At 36.3% G+C, this 21,894-nt stretch overlaps 1 protein-coding gene across 1 annotated transcript in view; it reads left to right on the forward strand.

Moving 5' to 3' along the window:
* The window catches only part of LOC133837152 (uncharacterized), a 68,376-nt gene that overhangs the window by 15,641 nt on the left and 30,841 nt on the right, over positions 1-21,894 (forward strand). The window contains 3 exon segments of the mRNA XM_062267827.1: positions 8,665-9,639; positions 9,641-9,692; positions 14,803-15,194. Coding sequence (XP_062123811.1) covers positions 8,980-9,639; positions 9,641-9,692; positions 14,803-15,194 — 1,104 coding nt within the window. The 5' untranslated portion in view covers positions 8,665-8,979.

The raw sequence follows: 21,894 nt of genomic DNA on the forward strand, positions 1-21,894 counted from the left end.
AGCTCTGATTTTTGGTCCACATAAAACGCGTGCCCAGCAGCAAGCTTAATGCAGGTGTAACTGTGCTCACTTACACACATACTTACATATATATAGAAGTACTCATATATATATATATACGATATGGTTGAGTGTCTGAAGCCCCATGTGCCGCCATAGGCTTTGCTGTCACTCGTAAGTTTTATGCCCGCAAGTGTTTTTCATTAAAATATTTCTCTCGTACTCTCTCATAAACATGCTCGAAATTTTATATATGTAAATTAATATATATGTATGTGTGCCGCATGTATATATTCCTTTGGTTATAGAAATGATGATATTATGCGCAGATTTTCTGCTGAAATCTGCTTTACTCGAGACACTGTTCCTCGTTCCCTCTCTTTCTCTCTACTTCTCGTTTGCTTTCTCTTCTCTCTCTCTGCCCATCAACAAGGGAGGCGTATTTTATTTTTATTTTCTATATTTTTGGCTGAATTTTAATGATGAATGCCGCAGCGACAAGCACCAAAAGTTCTTAATTTAAATGTGCGTCGCTTGCTCGCTCGCTCTGTGTGTCAGTGTGTATGTGTGTGTGTGTGTGTTTGTGTGTTTGTGTGTGTGTTTGTGTGTTTGTGTGTGGCAAAGTGTCTCTGTATGGGCAATGTTTTTGTGCGCCTAAAACATTTACATAAATTCGTGCAAATAATGTAATGTAAATTATTAAAAATAAAAAATTCCATTCATTGCGTTTTTTTTTTCAAAATTAAATTTACCAGCGATGCTGAAAGCAAATGGAAATAAAGGAAGAAGAAACGAATGATAAATGCGCTATGAATGCGCTGAATGAAGCATTTTAATTAGCTTAAGCAATAAGTGAAAAAATATTTGTAAACAAACCGGCATAAAAGAACTTCTGAAGCATATGTTTCTAATCACAAAATTCTTTGTGGTATGCATTGAATTTGTGTGCATAAAAGAATTAACTTTAATATCTGAATAGAGGAATATTTTTTCTGGTTTGTAATGCGTAAATAAATAATTTATTTTTATAAAAGCATTCACCTTTAAATAAATTCATAGACGTTACGATTGTAACGCCTGAAGCAAATGATCGAGCATCAAATAAATAGAAAATTTTGTTTTGTATATGCTTCAATATCTGAACATAAATGAATACAATAAACAGACAGGAATATTTGTTATAAATAGTAATGCCTGAAGAAAATGACCGAATAACTATCCAATAACTTAAGAATTTATTTTTCCTAACATCTAAATATAAATAAATTCAATAAAAAGTAAAAGCATATTGAAAAAAATAATAATAATGTCAGAAGCAATTGCCAGAGCCTCCAACAAACTTAGAAATTTGAAGTGCGCACAAAAGTATGCTATGATTTTGTGAAATGAGTATTTTAATCAGCAGATTTAACTAAAGTGCCTCTTATTTGTATGCAAAGGCAGTTTAAGCATATTTACAAGCAAAACATGCTCACTACATTTGGTCTGGCGTGATTTAAGCCAAGGTCAAAAGAAAACTCATTAGTGTCGATTGACATTTACGGCAATCAAAAGCACAAACACATGTACACAATTCCAAGCACTTAGACTATAATAAAAACAACAACAAAAACTATAACAAAAAAACAAAATACGAAGAAAAAACAATCAACAAACTGAGAACAACAACAAAACTAACGACACAACTTTTTGAATACAATTACAACACTCAACGGCAAATCGGATGAACACATTGCCTGCCCTGAACAAGTAATAAGTATGAATGTAAGTACATGTGTGGTATGTACAACACACACACACACACACATACACATGAACATGCGTTCAATCTTACATACAAGTAAGAAATTTGTGGCAACGATTTCAAGTTCATGTTGTGCTTTTGCCGCTTGCGACTAATTTTTGCACAAACAAAGAACGCCCACACTCACACACACACACACTATCACACATCGCCGAAGAGAGAAAGACATCAACAACACAGGACCAACAGCTGTAACGGTAATAAACAACAAGCCGTAACAATAACAACAACAAGAGGAACAGCAGCGAGGCCAACATTGAAATTTCTTTCTTTGCCCGACGTCATGTGTTGCGCAAGAGATTTTTGTCGCCAAAACAAAAAATAAAACTTGTAGGCGGAGAGTCAGAAGAGAAAAGAACTGCAGAAACGCAAAAGACAAAAGCGCAAGTCTTGCATGTTGCGATTCTGAGTCAGAGAAACACTGAGAGAAGCCACAGCACCTGAATTGCCAGGTGTAAAAAAGGTGCACAAAATATTTTGGTTGAAAGCATTAATAACAAAGTTTCTGCAACACAACAAAAAATAATAAAAAAAAAAACTTTAATACATTATGTTAATATATTAAAGAAACTTCAGTGCAAATTACCGGTAATATATACCGAAAATACTACAATATTCCAAACGCTATATGTGGTATATTGATATAGTACTACATTTAAAATATATTTATATGAATGCAATTGAAAAAAGGTTTGAATAAAAAAACATTTCATTTACACAATAAATAAATACACATACCACAAAAAATACATAATTCAATTTGCTTAAATTCCCGGAAAATTCTTTAAATTAGAACGAATATCAATCATGTTTATATTAATTTCAAAAAACAATACTATTCGCATTGTAGTTGCATAAATTTACTTTGCATATTACTCTAAAAAATAAACAAATAATCAAATCGAGTTGATTTATTTAAATTTCACATAAATTTGAATTATATTTCAGCAAATGAAATCCAAATTTATTCTGTTTTAGAATCATGCCATATCCAATTAGAATACCTATCACAGTCTTTGTAATTATTACAACATTCTGTTGCCCAATCGAAAAACTTGATTATTCATACACACACACACCATTCTCTGCTCCAGTTGTTAAAATTGACTTTAAGAGCAATAAAAGCAACCTTCGTTCATATATTTTGCCGTCTTGCACGAACAACTTTCATTATCTTTTCGCGAAGGAAAACCAATCAAGCTAAAATTTCCAGCTAAAGGAAAATCTTTACCCCTCAACCCATAAACTAAAACCACAATCAACAGCGGAATGCCTGGAGCGACAGTTTGGTTAGCCACACTCGACGACGGGGCAAAAACGCACAAATTCGAAACTTTCTTCCTACAATTTAAATTAAAATTAATGAACGAGGGGTAGGGGGGAAGGCGAAGGGAAGACAGAGGACATTGTGAATGGGTTACTGCGAGTGGGGTAGGAGTAAAAGCCTTACTGCTTCACTATTCAACCTCAACCTTAACCCAATCCGCATTTGAAAGACTTTCGGCATATAAAAGGAACCCAAAATAAAAGCTTTCGCTGCGTTAGTTCATGTGAAAATGTTGATAAACGCAGCAAATGCGGTACTTAGTCAAATATTTATTCTAAGAAAATGGAAAAACGTGCTCGCAAGGATCTCTCGGCAACGCCCCCAGACGTCAGCTTCAGCTTCAGCTCCAACGCCTTAAGTCAAAGTCAAAGACGAAGCTGCTGCTGCTTCTGCTGCGTTGTCGTGATATGTTTCTAGTTGAGCTCAATTAGTGTCCCAGCCTTGAGGCTGGCTTACCCTCCGAAAAACGCACATGTCTCTCTCCCTCTCTCTTTTTGCTGCTCCGCCCAATCTAGCACGTAACAATTTATGCAAGAGCTACCCCAACCGAAAAAAGAGGAAAATATGGAAGCAAAAGAAAACTCCAATCATTTGTCAACGTAACCAGAGCAACCATGTAATTGAGTTATTACACCCACAGTCAACGCCTTGCGACGACGACGCGTGCTATTTCCATAGCGAAGCCAACACATAAAATAGGCAAGAGGCAACTTTTGGAGGAGATGCGAACAACGACCAGTGAATACGCTAATTCAGGCAAAAGAAAGTAGAAAATTGTTCAGGAATATGCTAATAATTAAACATATCATTTAACCCTTACTTTAGCGGTTTCTTCTATTACGATTAGTTTGAAAAGTATATTAGAAATATCTTCATTTAAGGCCTTTTCGATCTTACAAAAAAATGTTGAAAAAGATCTTTAGGTTGAATAAAAAATTAAGGCTGACTATCTAGAATTTCTGTAGAATTTCGATGTCTATTTAAGAATAAACCTTCTTGGTTTAACATCAATTATTAAATACATCTTTTAGTGCTTTCTAAAACTATTTCTTTCCCACAAAATGTCAGTCTAATCAACTAATATGCTAATCACATTAAACTCGAATGTGCAACAGAAAGTAATAAGTATTTTCGCCACAAGCATTATTTTGTTGGATTAAGAAATTAGTTTACAAAATTTCCTGGAATCATTTGCTGGCAAAATAAACAACTATAACTCCGAAAGTAATTAAAATACATTTTATTAAAATTCATAGGAATTGTTTTGCTGAAAATCATCTAATTACTGTTAGCAACTAAACTAATCGAAAGCAATTCACTTTTAATTGCCACAAAATTGTAGTGGAACATGAAATGTAAATGGCTAAAATGAAGTGTCAATTAAAGTCATGCATATTTTTAAATTATATATGATATGCACTCTATATATATATATAAATATTGTAGTTGGCAAGCTGGAAGCCAAGTGTGAGCACTTTAGAGAGATCTTTGTCAGAGTTTGTGCCCCAACATGAAGCATAAACAAACTAACCGGCAGCTCTATTCCGAAGAGCCAAAGCCGTTCATATCCTTATGCCATTCATGGCATATGGTAAATAAAACACAAATACACAAACACACACACACAGACAGAGACAGAGACACAGATGGAGACGTAGACACTTGGAAGCATACAGAGGCACCTAACAGGCCCTTGATAAGTGTAGGTCTGAGTGGCAGTTCCTTCCCCGGGCACCGGCCACCACTTACCGCACATTGTTAGTTCCTCTGAAGATGCCGCCGAACTCAGACCACAAGCATGTCAGGCCTCAAATTGTGTGTGTGCGAGTGTGTGTGTGTGCACTAAAGATGCTCCAGATAGACTCTCACACACACACACATACATATAAAGACTAACTGCTATGTGTGTGTGTGTGTCAATATGTATGTAAATAAGCGAGAAAACAAGTGGTTATAAATTTACAAGGATGCCTGCTACCCAAACGAGACACATTGCGTATACGCCATCGAGGCCAAAAGCCGTCAACCAAGAGCAAATCCTCACGCATGTCTGCGTGAGTCTGTAGAGGAGTGTGTGCGTGTGTGTGTGTGTGTGTGTGGTTGGCTATACCTTAATAATAATGCCCTTAAGAAAGGACGCGCGCCACAATAACAAAAATAGGCAGCGACAGCAACAGCAACAACAAGAGCAAAAAAATTGAGTTAAATAAAATAAATGAACGTAAACATGGCACAAAAACGAGATGGGAAAGTGTGCCAAAGACCGATGAGGTGTGCACAAATGAATATGTGAGAGAGAGAGAGAGAGAGAGAGAGAGTGAGACAACACCAACTATTAAGTACAGCAAAAGCAGCTCGAGGCTCGAGTCCAGCCGCCTGCTTTCGAAATGATCTCGCTCTCCTCTCCTCTCCTCTCGTCTCCTTTTCGCACTTGGATTCGTTTTGTGTGTGCTTTTATTACACGCATCCTTGGAAAGTTTTTAATATATTTATTTATATATATACTATAAGCGTGCCACTGTCGACATCGTCAATGTTGTTGTTTATCGCTGTAGCTGTAGCTTCTCGCCTCTGCTCTGCTCTTCTCTCCTCTGGCTGCTATTGTTGTTGCTCTCCTTGGCCCAATCCCGTTGACTAGTTACGGCTTTATTACGCTCCTCATAAAATGTCATAAAATTAAAAGCAATTTTGCTGTTGGCAATGCTTTTCCGTTTTTCCCATTTCGGCAAGTAACTAGCTTTCGCTCATGGCAATACAATCAACAACGAGTATTTTCCTCTCCTCCTCCTCCTCCTCTCGGTGACATTAACAGTTATTAAAATTCTGAAAATGGTTTTAAAAGGGCTTTAAAGGTCAACTACAACGCAAAGGCATTTGCTATTTCTCCAATCAAGAAATTGATTATACATTTATGTTAAATTTCTGACTTTCCTAATGGCAACAGCACCAAGCAAGCAAGCAAGCCCATAAATCAGCGTAAAGCTCTTTTGGTTAAGGGCAACAAAAAGGTCTTCAAGATTTGCCTGCAATTTAACTCAATTATGCCGTCAGAGGCTCGATGGCATTTTGTTTGCCATAAAATACCCTTTTATCGTTGAGCTTATATGCTTTAGAAATGTGATGGCAAATCACTTTAAGTCGATTGTCATTTATGCTTGCTAAATAAAGTGCTGGAATTTTGCTTAAATAGCATTTGAAAATATTTTTCGAAATGCAATTAAAATGTCAAGTTTGTTAATTAAATGATCTTAACACATTTGATACATTTCATTTAATGATTTTAAAAAGTTTAGTAAATATTCTTCCATTTAAATTTTCATTAAGAATTATTCAAGTCAAATTCATACCAAATTTCTATCAAATTTCAACGCAATTTTCGATAGACTATAAATCTATTAATTGTTTTGTATTTAAAATTTGTTCAAATATTCTATCATTTTTATCATTGATGCCAATTAGTCTAGCTAAGTTTTCACATAAATTTATTTAACACATTTTGTCAATTTGTCTACAATTTTTATCCTTAATGCCAATTAGTCTGACTAAGTTTGCACATAAATTCAATTTCAACAAAATTAACATTTAAATACATTTAAAAAGCATCTCATATTTTCCATCATTTCTCTTTGAGTTATGATTAATGAAAATAATTCGTCTCTCATATTCACATAAATAATTAAATGTTTTTAAAAATGAGACTTATTCAAGCCAGAATTTACACATAATAAATAAATAAATACGCTTCAATCAAATCGAAATTTTTGATGGCTGTCATAAGGCATTATAAGTCTATTAATTCTGTTATTGAAACCTCACTTTCGACATGCTCGAACAACAATATGGCAAACAGCAACAACCCATAGCTGTTGCCTGGGCTCAGCTGCCTTGTATAACAGACTTTTCAGCTGTTGTGCCCCTCGTTTAACCTTCACACTTTTGACAATTGGCCTACAACAACAACAACAACGACACGACAAGAAAACTTGAGAGGGAAGAAAGAGAACAAAGGTAGCACGTGTTAGCCAAATTCGCTGGCATTTTCATTGTACGGCAATTTGCGTGGCATTCGTGGCCCCATCGAAGGCAGATTATTTATGTTGGCCCATTGACAACACAACAGAGTGATCAATCATTTCCGGGCAATCGAATGAAGATGACAATGCCCCGGCATAAGGTTCGCTCTCCCGCTTTCTCTCTCTCCGCAGACGGCCAAATTTAATATCGAAATGAAAGTTTAGATTGGCGCCATTGCTGATGAATTGAAATATTGCCGCACGAATGCGTTGCGCAGGTAATCAAGCATGAAGTAGGCACAAAAACAACACACAGAGAGAAAGACTGGAAGTGGATGTGAGAGAGGTTCTAAGAATAGATAGGAAAAAAAAAGAATGTCGCTTGAACTTTGCGCTTTAAACTTTAAGATAGATAGATGGAAGGCGTGGCAGTTTACAAAGTTGTGTAATCAAAAGTTGGGAACAATTATCAAAGTGCGATTTCTTGAAAAACAATTTCCCCAAAAAAAAACGGGAAACAGGAAAAGGAAAGCAAACAATTTGCATGTGGCAAGCGGCTCCCTAGGGTATATTTATCTGGAAAATTAGAATACCCGTCCACCATTCGTTGGCTACAGGATATGAAAATTGTAAAGCAATCGAGGCGCAACGAACGCAAATAAAGTCAAAGAGTTGCGACTGTGTGTGTTGGTGTCTCTGTGGGTGTGTATTTTGGTGTGTGCCTGACAACAACAGCAAAAACAACGAAAAATGTATACGAAATATTTATTTAGGCGCAATCAATTTTATGGCAATTCAGTTTTTATAGCAACAAAGAGCAAGTCGCTGGCTGCTGCTGTTGCTGCTGCCGAAAGGCAAGTCTTGTAAGCCAAATTTGCGCCTTGAATTATGCAGAGCTTGGCATTTAACCGTGTGTGTGTGAGTAGATGTGGGAGTGTGTGTGTTTAAGTGTTTCCTCTCCGTATATGTGTATGTGTGGGTGCTTAAACGTGCATGAAAACGCTGTCAGCCAGGAGAAAAAAGCAGCAACGTCGACGTCGAAGGCGGCATGCAGTCGGCAAAGCGTGCGTGACAGATTGTCTCTGTATGGGTGTGTGTGTATAGGTTATGTTTGCACATGTGTGCCGTTCCTTGTCTGTGTGTGTGTGTTCCGGGGGCGTATGCGAGCTGAACTTTTAAACTAATTTGAAATTTTAATTTAATTAATTTGTATGCGCATTATTGAATGAACGAATGTAAACGTTGACTCCGCATCGATCGTGTGTTTGTGTGTTTATGTTTATGCTTGTGTGTGTATGTGCGACAAAACAATGGCTCACAAAAGTATGCTATGATAACCGGCAGCTGTCGAAAAGCTATTCAGCAAAAGCACAGCACAGCACAGTGCATTGCTATTAATTAATTTATCATTTAATGGCATCATTTTATGGGCATTCTTTTGTTTTGTAAATAAATGAAAACAAGCTCTGCAGTGCAATATTAATGCAATTCGTTCTCTCTCTCTCTTTTTTCTCCTGCAGCCAACTGCAATTTGCCAGCGATAGCAACACAATTATGACAAACATTATTAACTACAACAGCTGCAGCAATAACAACAACAACAACAACCAGAAGAAGAGCATCAGGAATACTCGTAATAATAATAATAATAATAACAGTTGCGGCCAACAGCGACGGCTGCAAAATGTAAACGGCGAGTGGAGGACTCGGCAACTGGGTCCGTGAAACTCTGCAGCAAAAGCAAAGTTAAAAGGCAACCAAGAAGATTCCAAGACTAGCAACAACTACAACAATAACAACAACAACCGCAGCAACAAACAAAATACGCAACATAAATGAAGTTAACAATCTGTCAAATTGCTAAATTATTTCTGCTGTTGACAGCCTTCTTCTTTCTCAATTCCCACAACGTCTCCTCCACATTCACCACCAACAGCAGCAACAGCAACAGTACCATCTCCGCCATCAACAGCAGCAGCAACAACAATAGCAACAACAACAACAACAGTTTCACGGAGCCAGTTCCATTGCTTGTCCGGCAGACCACAACGCAAGCTGGCAAAGTGCTCAAGACAACGGCAAATGCAACTGCAATAGCAACAGCAACAGCAACAGTAACAGCAACGGCAACAGCTGCTGCCACGCATACTTTCCCCACAGCAACAGCAACAACTACGTTTAGCAGCAATTCAATTTTGAGCAGAGCAATAACAACAGCAACAGCAACAACAACAACAGGAAAACAACAACAACCATCACGTAATGCGCGAGAATTTGAACGTCAGGCACGTCAACAGCAAAAGCCCACAGCACAGCAGCAGCCACAACGACAACCACGTCAACGTCGACAACAGCAGCAGCAACAACAACAACAGCAACAAAAACGCGACGCGTCCGCTGCAGCTTTGGCGGCACAACGTGTGGCCGTTTTAATACCATCATCATTGCACATTGATATGATGCATGTGCAACAGGGCTTTCAGTATTTCCTCGACTTTTTTCCAAGTGCATTTATCTAACGCCACTGTCGATTTTCTACACGATGTTGGTAAGTACATGTAACATGCACTGACAAAAAATATGTTCTCAAATCAAAAACTTTTTTAAAAGTTCATCAATAGAACAAAAATCTTGAAAAAATAAAAGATTCCTGAAAATTTGCTTGCAATCAGATGAAAATGATAAAAGTTGTTAAAGAAATATTCTGAAATGGGAAAAAAATAATACTTACTAGGGGCTTAGAAGCTTTGGTATATATAATACGGTATATTTTACACTCAATAATATATTTTTAATGTAGTAGTAGTATATCAATATAAAAATATACCCTTTGGTATGTTTTTGGTATATTAAGTTGGTGAATCTAGTACAATATCAATATACCAAATATAATAATTTGCAGAATTAATGCGGTATATTAATTTGGTATATTTTAAAATAAATACCGCGGTGTTTTGCTTTTATTCAAAATGAGTATTTCACAGTCGAGCACTCTCGACTGCAGCTTCCTTACTTGTTTCCTTTGATTCGAGAATTTTGTATACTAAATCTAGAATTGATATTTTTGGAGATTATGTTCTGCGAAATCTCAGAATTTGCTCTTAAATTGGTATTGTTTTCAAACACTTTGAAGATGTATCTTCTCGATTTTACAAAATTGTTTTTTTCAGTGTAATATATATAGACGGACACACTAACACCCACACACTCACTCAATTTGACCAGTCAGCAGATAAACTGCCACATTCTGTTTATTTTCTGTAGGCCCTTTCGCCAGTTTTCCTCTCTTCACAGTTTCGTTTGGTTTTCTTGTTTGGTTTTCCCAGCTGCTATTAGTCTGCCAAATCCCTTTCAATTCACACATCGTTCTATCACTGATTTTATCTCTCTCTCTCTCTCTCTCTCTCTCTCTCTCTCTCTCTCTCTCTCTTTGCTCTCTGCTTCTCTCAAATTGAAAAATAGTTTGTATCAGTTTTAGATTGTTTTAGCTAAATCAATTGATTGAGGTGTTTAGCTGAGCAAATGTTTACAAATGGCAGCTGGCATTTGACAAGCTGCAGCTCAGTTTAGAACAAACAACAAGTAAGAAATTGAAATATAGCTTCAATAACTAACTAAATACTCAATTTAATAACTAGTTTTATAATTAAAATCGTTGCAATATAAAAGAAGTCTACTGCAGCTCAACTTACCACAATTCAACTGAATTCCATTTGCCAGTAAGGAAACCCTACAAATAAAAGAGAAAAACAATTAAAAAATGGCATAAAATTTCGAAACGTTTTACGTTGATTAAAGTCCAAGCTGAGACGACTATAAAACTCAATTAGTAAAAAGCCAATAAAAAGTCTTGCTTTAACTTATGAATGTCAAGTGTTTCACTTGCAGCAGAGCTAAGCAAATTCAACAGAAACTTCCTAGAATAAAGTTATAAGGCAGAAAAAATGTAGCAAACTCAATTTGCATGCATTATGCGCAGACTTACAAAAAAAAGGCAGAAAAATAATTTAGCTTTTTTTGCGCGCTATTTAAACTAATTAAAGCGCAGCGAAAGAAGTTCTCGAGTTTGATGCCGCGTCTTGGGCCGTTTTTCTTTGGCTTTTGCCTCGTTTCGTCAAACTGAAAGCATCGCGTTCTTTGCGCGCTTTTCTATGTTTTCCTGTGTGCTTACAACTTTAATTACATTGCCATCAATTACAGGCGCGCAGCAAGGACTTTCCTTGCCTTGCATTCCGAACACTCCACCGGCCATCGATGTCATAAATACGAGAGAGAAGGTCAGGGGGTCGAACACATTCCTGGCGTGTGACCTGGCAAGTGACAACTTACAATTTCCGCTCGAAAACTTCATGGGCAAAACTGCAACTGACTTATGAGTATATTTATTTTATTTTAGCGACCGCTTCTACAAAGTTAATCCAAGCATTTTGAAGTCCATGGCAACGGTCCTTTTTACTTTGACCGTTGCAAGTATTTTATGATGTTTTTCCCCTGACAGAGCTCAAGGAACTTGAGTGTTGAGCACAAAAGTAGAACACTTGCAGTGCCAGAGAAATATTAAAATACAATAAAAGCTGCAAAGCAACTTTAATAATTGCTAGAAAAGTTCTCTGCAAATGATGGCAAATAAATTTGATCTAAATTGAAAAGGAAATTAAATTTAATAAGCAACACAATTACTGGCAACAGAACTTAGTTTGAACTTATCAAGTTGATTGCCAAATTATGCTTTATGTCATTGCGATTATTTCCATAAATGAATTGCCAGAAATGGCAATAGGGGGAAAAGGGAAAACTTGGCCAGACTTCAAATTGGTTACTTTAATTTGCGACTAATACTCAAGTCTCTCTCTTCTTCTCCCTCTCTCTCCATCACTTTTTGTGTCTCTTTCGTTGTTTGTCTGTCTGGCTATTTGCTTTATTCTTTCAATTTGCTTTCTTTTAGTTAGTTTCGAAGTAAACATGGATGAGAGTATACACTAAACTATACTATATGTATGTATGTGTGTGTACATGGGTGAGAAGCTGATGTTGAAGAACCTTGAAGAACTTCTTGTTGGGCAAAACTTGCGCAGTGCTCACTTATTTGGCGCCAAAGTTTTCGCCAATTGCAACAACAAAAATTTGTATTTGGCATGGCGCAAGAAAAAAGTTTAAATTTGATATCTTTAATTTGAACAATCTACCGTTAGTTGTCATAAATAAAAGTTTGCACTTTCGCACTGAGGTTTTAATCAAATAAATTAAGTTGCAACACTCAAATTGATTTAAGTGCAGGACAAAGAAATTCAATTTTCAAACCAAGCTCGTAACTTGCCATTTTTTTTTTTTTTTTTTTGTTGCCTTTTTCTTGCACTACTTTCTACTTCTTTCTTTCTATTGCGTTGTCCACATGCAAAATAAATTCTATTTGCCGTAATTTCTCCATCTCTCTCTTTCTCTCTTTTGACTATCTATCTCTTTCATTCTTTCGGTGAGCTGTCGGGCATGTTTTTATGTTGCAAAATATTGAAATTGATTTTAGTTGCATATGCTGCAGTTAGTTTATCCTCATTCAGCTCTGCCGCAATTTATGAGCACATGTGCAAAACTCGGTAACTTATTGTCCTAGACCCTTTTTCTCTTTTTCTCTGCGTCTCCCCTTTACCACAAATATTCATAGTTTGTGCCCACGCGACTTACCCTCAGAGTTCTCCACAAAAGGCCGGACAAATGTATAAATTGTATTGCCATGGATCGCCTTTACCTCTGCAGCAGCAAAAGCGACAAATTAAAAAGGTGGCTGCTGTGCAGCTTCCAGCTAGAATATAATATATAGGATATAGCACTAGTGACGACTTACGACAACGACAACTTGCCAGGTTTCTGCATTTGCTTTGCCTGCCATTTGCCAGCCTGCAAAATGGATTATGCAAGACTCGAGAGCGGGCAAAATAAAAATAAAGAAGAAAAATAAAAATAAATAAAAAGAGAAATGTATTTATATGCAAGGGTTAGCTGCTTGTGCTCGTCGTAATGATGTTGGCATGTCGAGCTTATCTTGAAAATGCAACTTTATTGGCTATCAAAATAAAGCGAAAGGACTTCAAGATGTTATGGCTGATGAATGATATGAAACCGCAATGAGAGACAGACAACAACAAGTACAACTAGAATGCAGTTTTACGACCAATCCTCAAGTTTAAAAGCAACTTCAAGCTGCAGGCGAAACTTCAATGGAGCTTGTCATTTAATGAGATTTAGCATTCATATGTGTAATTTACATTTCCTGCTAGCTTTATTAGCCATCAACAAGACAGCAAAGATTTGATTGGCAGATTGAGTAAAGAGAGGAATTTATTTTGTTTTATTTATTCGATTAAGCAAAACAGTGCGGTATTAATCTTAAAATATACCGAATTTAAATGGCAATAAATACTGAAATATACCAAATACTATATAATTGGTTTATCTTTGTAATACTACATTCAAAATAGTAAAACATACCAAAGCCTATATTTGTTATCAACTTTAAAATTTGGTATATTTATATACTACTACATTTTAAATATACCAAATATAGTAAATTGTCAACCAAAGCAATTAGTTATCAATATGACAGCAAAGATTTGATTGACAGATTGACAAAATTGAGGAATTTATTTTGTTTTATTTATTCGATTGAGCAAAACAGCGCGGTATTAATCTTAAAATATACCGAACTTATATACCAATAAATGCTGAAATATACCAAAGTCTATATTTGGTTTATCTATGTAATACTACATTCAAAATAGTAAAATATACCAAAGTCTATATTTGTTATCAACGTTGATATTTGGTATATTTATATACCACTACATTTTAATTATACCAAATATGGTATTTATACTATATACCAAATATATCAAATATAATCAACCAACGCAATTAGCTATCAATATGACAGGAAAGACTCGGTAAATTGTGCAATCAGTTTATATTTTAAATGTATATAAAGCCTCTCATTATTAGAGATTTCAAAAGTCAACTTAACAAACAGTTATCAGCAACTTCAAGATGCTCATCTTTCAATTAATGATATTTGAAATTCGGACGTGTAATTTACATTTCCTACTAGCAAAGATTCGACTGACAGTGGAATTGGTTTGTATCTTAAATAATCTATTTTATCTGTCATAATTAAAGATTTCGAAAGTTAACTTAAGGCTCAGCTCAGCTCAGAGATGTCAAAGCGTATTCGTTTCACACTTGGCTTAAGTTGCTTGTAAGGGCAACTAAATTATCAAGAGCTCTCTGCACGAGACTGGGGTACAAGGACTACGAGTTTATCATAAGATGGCTGGGGCATCATGTAAATCATGGCATTTATAACTCATAGCACTTGTCAGTAACAGTTACAGTTACAGCTACAGTTAGCAGGCAATGCTGGCAATCTCAAAAGCACTCGAAGAGAGCTGCAGACAGACGTCTACATTATAGTCTACTGCCTTCATCAGCAGTTACTGTTGCTTTACCTCTTAAGCATACACACACACACACAAACACACACTCACACACAAAGGGCTTAAATATGCAACGCTTTTTATATGCTACATAAAATGTTTCTTTCTTTCCATGTATTTTTTTTGTTCCTTTCGTGCTGTTGCCCCAATGATGATGGCGTTGCTGACGCACAGATTTAAGTGGCTTCATTAAATTACTCGAGCTACCCAAATACACGAGCGTTGTAAAGACTTTAAATGCGGGCATTAATGTAGACACCGACGTGGACTACAATGATGATGGCAATGGCAATGGCAAAAGCGTTGGCGATGGCGATGGCGATGGCGTTGACCCAACAAAGCAACGTCAGCAGCAGCAACAAGAAACCCAAATGAAACAGTTGTCAGCAGACATTTTATCAGCAACGGCACAGCAAGTTAAGAAACAACAACAACAGCTTGAACTGGAGGCGGGACAAGAGCAACACTCGCTGACCCGCAGCCTGGGTCACTGTCATCAACTGGCTGAACAACTTGCTCACGATTATAATAAAAGCGTCGTCTTCTGGCCCTGTCCTCACATGAAAGTAAGTACCCAAAAAAAACATTCGCATTTTTCCCGATTTAATATTCCGATATTGAGTTTGACAAAGGTAACTAACTCACTTTGTATTGAACCCATTTCAAAAACAAACTTCAATTTATCTATCGACAATCTGCAGAACATAGGTTCGATAATAATTAAACAACTGCGGGAGTAAAAGTTTGGGCTCAAAGTTTTGGCGGGATTGTATACAATTTTATTTTATACTTTTTCTGAAGTTTGCACTTTAATAAAAGGCATCTTTCTGATGTAGGCAACAAGTATTTACACATAATAAAAAAATGTTCTTTCCTTAAATATACAAAATTAATAATTCCCTATTTCTTTCTTGGGATATTTTCTAATGTTCATTTTAAGAGCTCTGATTAAATTAAATATGTTTGTCGAACATATATTTGAAAACATTTAGACTTTATGAAGTGATTCTTTCTTATTATCTACAGCATCTAATTTCTTAGTAATAATTAATTTTTGTAACTTACAAAGATTTTTAATTTTAATAAGCAGAATTCCTAAAAAATCAAGAACATTTTCAACAACATTTTTTAAAAATCTAATTCAAAACATTTACACAATTTTATAAATAAATCGTATACCTAAAATTATTCCCTTTCCTTTTTTGCAACTTAAAGTCGTCAGCTCACGAAATAATAAATTGACACATAAAATAGTTGCAGCTGCAGCAATTTAATAACCCCAATTTTGAAGCCATTCTAAATTGGGGTTATAAAATTATTGATGCATTCATGCCGACAATGTTTGCTGTTTATTTGCACAATGTTTTTGGGGTGCGCTCTTTACCAACAGCCAAAATAAAAAAAGAAAGAAAAATGAGCTCACTTCAGCAATAATATCTTCCGCTTGAAGTAAAACGAATTGCCAAGCTGTGTGTGTTAATTAACCAACGCTGGCAGCCAGCTAGATGAACTAAACTGTTGGAACCCGACCCCAGGGGCGAATCTGAGACCCACCACGTTGACCGCCAGGCATTTTGTAGCCAAAATTTCAAATTTTGCAATTTTCTAACAAGCTTCTTGCCAGCAAAGTTCATCAAGTTGATGCTAGACGAGAGAGACAGCGAAAGAGAGAGCGCTGGGAGAGAAATGAGACGAGAACTGTGGAGAATTAGGGTGCTGCAAATTCAGCACGGAAATGGCAAACAAACTGAGGGAGAAGAGTAGAAGAGTTGAGCGAGGAGTGAGGAGAGGCTTTTACCCCAAATATGTTACAACAAAATTGCTTTGCTCAAAATTTTGGTAACGGCATGAAATTACTTTTTGTGGCAACTGCAGAAGAATTTGCAGCAGTCACTGTTATTTGGTTGTTGTTGTTGTTGCAATCTGCTATTTACACTTAACTTCAAGTGTCAAAGTGCACCTAAAATTTACGACTACTCATACATATAGAATTTCCATAAGGGACTTCAAATGCGTTCCCAAGTTTTGGCAACTGTCACAAAGTCAACTTGCAAAGAATTTTCTCATTCGTTTTTTTTTTTTTTTTTGTTTTTTGTTTGTTTGCATATTTTATGAGCAGAAAATTTTCGACAATTGACTGACAAATGTTAAAAAGTCTTGTAAAACTTGTTGAGAACGATGACATATTATTAATGAAAACTTGAAGCGAAAGTCGCATTTTGTGTTGACAAATTGTGACAGAAATGCTGACAGAATGCTCTGAGAGTAGAACGCCAAAAGTTATACATTGAGCCATTGCTTTTTAATGAGCAGAGCGAAATGTATGCAGCTTAGACAAAAGCCAAAAGCTGCAAGATAAATAGCAAAAGAGAGAGATAGAGAGAGAGAGAGAGAGAGCACAATGAAATAGCAGTGGTAGACAAAAGGCAAAAATGTAATGCATACAATTCTCATGCAAATCGCCCAACGAAATAGCAAAGCTGATCATAATGGGAATGAAGATAGGAGAATGCGACTGTGAAGGAAAATGAGAATGGTTATATAGACTCGGTAATGGACTGTGGCAACATGCTGCAATTGATGAAAGCAAAAGCAGCAAAGTGCAGTCAAGTCGTGCAACAATATTTCACAATGTTAAAGCATCATAATTTCTGATTTTTATGCATTCCAATGGCCGTTAGCTGTTGCCTGCCGGAGCATTTAAATCACTCAGCAGCCAGGACATGACAAGGCAAGAAAGAGAGAGAGAAGGCAGGGAGAAGGCAGCTTTTGAGACAGGAGCAAACACTGCCATGGCAATGGACTTGGTGTTCGTGCGAAAAACAGAAAAATACAAGGCACAAAAAAATGGCAAAAAAAAAAAAAAACTGAAATTCCCATATTTCAAATACCTTCAGAGCCGAGGCACGTGCCGTTGCCGTTGCTGTTGCCATTGCTGTTGCCATTGCTGTTGCTGTTGCCTCCAGCCGATAGGTGACACGTTTGTTGTCTTTGTGTGTTTTCAGCTTTCCATTTCTTTGGGTGTGCTCTCGTTTTCTGTAGAGTTAACATAAAAGTGCTGCACAATCATAAACAAAAATGTTGCTTAGCCTGGCAGCTGTCTGCTTTTTATGCGCCGCTTTTGGCGCCACCAGCTGAGCTGAGCACAGAGCACTGAGCTTCGTTTTATGGTAATGTTGTAAGGCAACAAAGCCAAAGGCAGCGGAACGAAGAGCGGAGCGTAGGGGGCGTCGTTCAACAAAGGCGACTGCCAAAGAGCAAACAGTGAAAGTTATTAAACAAATGCAAATGCACACATCAAATGCAGCACAAAACTACTCACAGCACTCACTTGAGCGGACTTGTTATCGACTGCTAAAAAGCACGCGATAAATTGCAAATTTCAAGCTTTTTTGATAGCTTTTCGAGACTGCAGCAAAACCCTTAAAGAGAACTTACTAAACTTGAAACTTGTTGGTGGCCAATAATGATATAATGATGTATGTTCGCTTAGCGTTTACAGCCAATAAAGAAAGTGATGAAACTTGTAGTAAACTTAAGCGTGGAGCATGGACGGCAAATTAAGATTAACATTGAAGATTGACATTGAAGATTAACAATTTCTCTTAATTATCTCACTCAGCCGCAGCTTTATTATGCAGCACTTTTGCGTAGAATATTCTCTGTGTACCAAACAAAAAAACGAAAGTATGGAAGCTACAGACGAATGGGCTCCACTGTGAAATATCCGCTATTCACTTTAAACCAAACTATATATGAGAAATCATTGCGGTAAATACTTTCTTAAAATGCATTCAACTAATATATAAAAGAATACTAAAATTATACTAAATGGTATAATTTGCATATGTATATATTATTACATTCATAATATACCACAGAGTACCAAATATACTAGATTGTTAAGCAAAACAACTAGGTTTCGACAATTAAAAAATATACTAAATGATATAATTAGTATATTTATATACCATTACATTCATACCACAGAGTACCAAATATACTAGATTGTCAACAAAAACAATTAAGTTCAGGCATTTTAATAATATACCAAAAACTATTTTTAATATATCTATTTAATATTACATTTATAATATACCAGAGTAACAAATATACCAGATTGACATTTCTTGGCATATAACATTAAATTAGTGCTTAACTTTTAAGATTCTTCTACGATGGAACAAAACTTTCAAGAGTCATAAAGACTACAGTTACTATGTATACTATATATATGAATATATATCATCTGGGCAGTTGGCGCTGATTTTGGAGTTAAAGAATGCTCTTTCAGATTGTTATATACATATCCTTCAAACACAAACTTATATTACCCTTCTACCCTAATGGTAGCGGGTATCAAAAAGAGAAACCTTAATAGACCGCAAAAAAACTGCACAAGCAGCATAAAACTATGTAGCCCTAAGCCAAATGGACCACAATTTCAGCTCAGTCTCATAGTCAAGTATTTATCATTCTGCTTCATTTTTTCGAGCTTATTTTTTTGCATATCCTGCATAAAAAATTAAGTCGCCGCTAAAATATTTACTTGCTGTTCACTTTATTGCGCTGTATAAATAGAGAAATATATTATTCGGAATTACAAAACAGCAATTTAATTTATGCATTGATGTTGCCCGAATTAATTAAATTGTTGTTTTTTTCTGGTTTTGTTTTTATGCGCGGGGCGCAACAAACGGAATTGAATTAAGTTGCGCTGATTGTCAATGCGGAAAAAAATATTATTTTCCCGGAAATTGAATTAGAATAATTGGCAAAGTGCACTCGACAAATAGAGAGGCACTTTTCTGGAAAAGAGTGTTTCACAGGGCTTAAAGTTGCGTTTTTTTTAAATTGCCAGTGGAAGCACATAAAAGTAAACTGCAGTAAACTAAGCGCATGTAAGTATTTAAGTGCTAACAACACCCACGCACACACACACACAAACACACACACAGACACACACACATGGACACACATGGCCATTAAACCGCAACCAGGCGACGATCCGCACAGTTGTAAGCTTCAGGCTCAGCTAAGCTTCAATACGAGTTGCGTTTCATGCCGTGCACACAAAACACAAAACAATGTAGCAGATAAAAGTGTTTTTAATTGACAACGAAACAAACAGAGAACAGAGGCAAAAAAAAGAAGAGGCAGCAAAGTCCAGTTGATGCGCTGCAAAGTATGCAATGCATATGAAGTAAATGCCAAAACTGAGCTGCAGCTGCTGCGCAAAATAACATGCACATAAAAGCCGAGATGACCCTGAACTACAAAGTAACAAAACGTGCAATTAACTGTGATTTTTATACGCCTTGTGCAATATTTATGCGCTGCGAGTCCAATAACACCTACCGAGGGCCACAGCCACACAGCCGCACGGTCCACGGTCCACCGAGCATCGGCCATGCCCTAAATCAACGACAGCATCGAAACGAGAGTTTTGCAGTTTGTCGCTCAGTTGTTCCGCAGAGAATTGAAAATTTGCAAAATTCTGCAATCGCCTTGGGATTGAAAGCAAAACAGAACGCATTGCGAATGCCGCGCACCACATTGAATGCTTTAAGCACCCAACAACAGCGACAGAAACAGCGAAAGCGCACTTTAAGCATCATTGCGCATACGCCCTGCTCGACTGCAGTACCAAGTGAAATAAGTAACTGTAACGGGCGAAAAACCAATTTGCCAGCTTCCAATTTGCATTAAGCATTGTCTCTCAGCGTAACGTTTGCATAGTTTATCTAAATTACCAATTCAACTGAAGATCAAAATGACTCAAGCCAGTCTAGAGCAAATTCAAATTTGAATTAAAGGAATAGACAACAAAGTAACAGTTTATTGTTAATGATTTTATGATAAGGCAAAGAAATAAACCTTTTTCAAATCTGTAATTGATAAGTAGTTTTTTGTTAATGATTTAAGATTTGATGAAGAAATCGACCTTTTATATCAGAATCCTTCATAGCATTAATTCATAGGTTAATATATGTGTTTTTGTCAGCGCAACTTTTACATATTTAATCTAAATCAAATTCAACTAATATTAAAATAAGCCAAGAGATTTTTGTGCAAATTGAAATTTGAATTAAAAGAATAGGCAACAAAGTAGCAGTCTATTGTTCATGATTTTATGATAAGACAAAAAAACCTTATCAGACTCCTTTCTAGTATTAATAAACAATTGAAGTTTTCAGTATTTATCAATCAAACTAGACAACAAAGTAGCAGTAGTTGTTATTCATTTGAGAATAAGGTAAAGAAATAAACCCTTTTCTAACCATTTTCAACATTAATCAATAAACGTACTTTTCAGAATTTATTAAGAAAAGTAGAGAACAAAGTAGTTGTTAATGATTTGAGATTAGACACAGAAATAAACCTTTTGGAATCAACATCCATTTTCGTAATTAATTGATATGTCAAACATAATTTGAAGAACTTCGTATCTCTTTTTATCCCCTACAATATTAATTGATGAGTGTAGTTTACAGAACATATTAAAAAATGTATATCTTGTTTATCCTTTTCAAGTGTAGTTCCCCGAACTTATTAACACTTTTATCTCTCTGCTCTAACCCAATGTGCAGCAGAGCAAATACTCCACGCCATGCTGCATTCCACAACACACACACAACACACACACAGTTTGCTCACACCCACGCACGATAAATGCAAACAAAACAGGAAACCCGCATCAAACACATTTCGGTCTTAGTTTTCCATAATGGTCATTGAATTTGAAGTGCCAGAGCGGAGCGAGTGAGGAAAGTTCTCTCTCCCTTATATTTTTTTGCGCTTTGGTTTGCTTTGCTTTGTTTTTTACCCCACACATATCCATTTCATGCAATTTACAACATTTTGTAACTTTGCTGCATTTTGTTAAACTTTTGTGGCTTTCGCTGCCCTTCAGGCAAAGGGTTTACCGTGTTTGTAATAAAGTTATGATACTTTTGCAGCATCAGTTCAACGAAGGGTATCTAAAGTGCCACTCTCTCTGTGCTCAATTTTCTGTGGCCAGTCAACGATTGTTTTGGTCGCTTTGCTGCCGCTTGAATGGCTTAATACGGCAAATTGAGTTTGACCCCATTTTTGAATTGTGTGAGAGAGAGAGAGTTCAAAACGTAAATAAATAATGCGTGCTGTCTGCGTGCGGGTATTAACTAAATATTGCTAAGCGTTTAATTCCAGCGAGAACATGCAAAAACACATTTAATGAAGATTAATGCCGATGCGTCAACAAATGCAAAAAGAAAAGCCCCTGGG

Source organism: Drosophila sulfurigaster, chromosome 2R (assembly GCF_023558435.1).
Source record: "Drosophila sulfurigaster albostrigata strain 15112-1811.04 chromosome 2R, ASM2355843v2, whole genome shotgun sequence".
NCBI lineage: Eukaryota > Metazoa > Arthropoda > Insecta > Diptera > Drosophilidae > Drosophila > Drosophila sulfurigaster.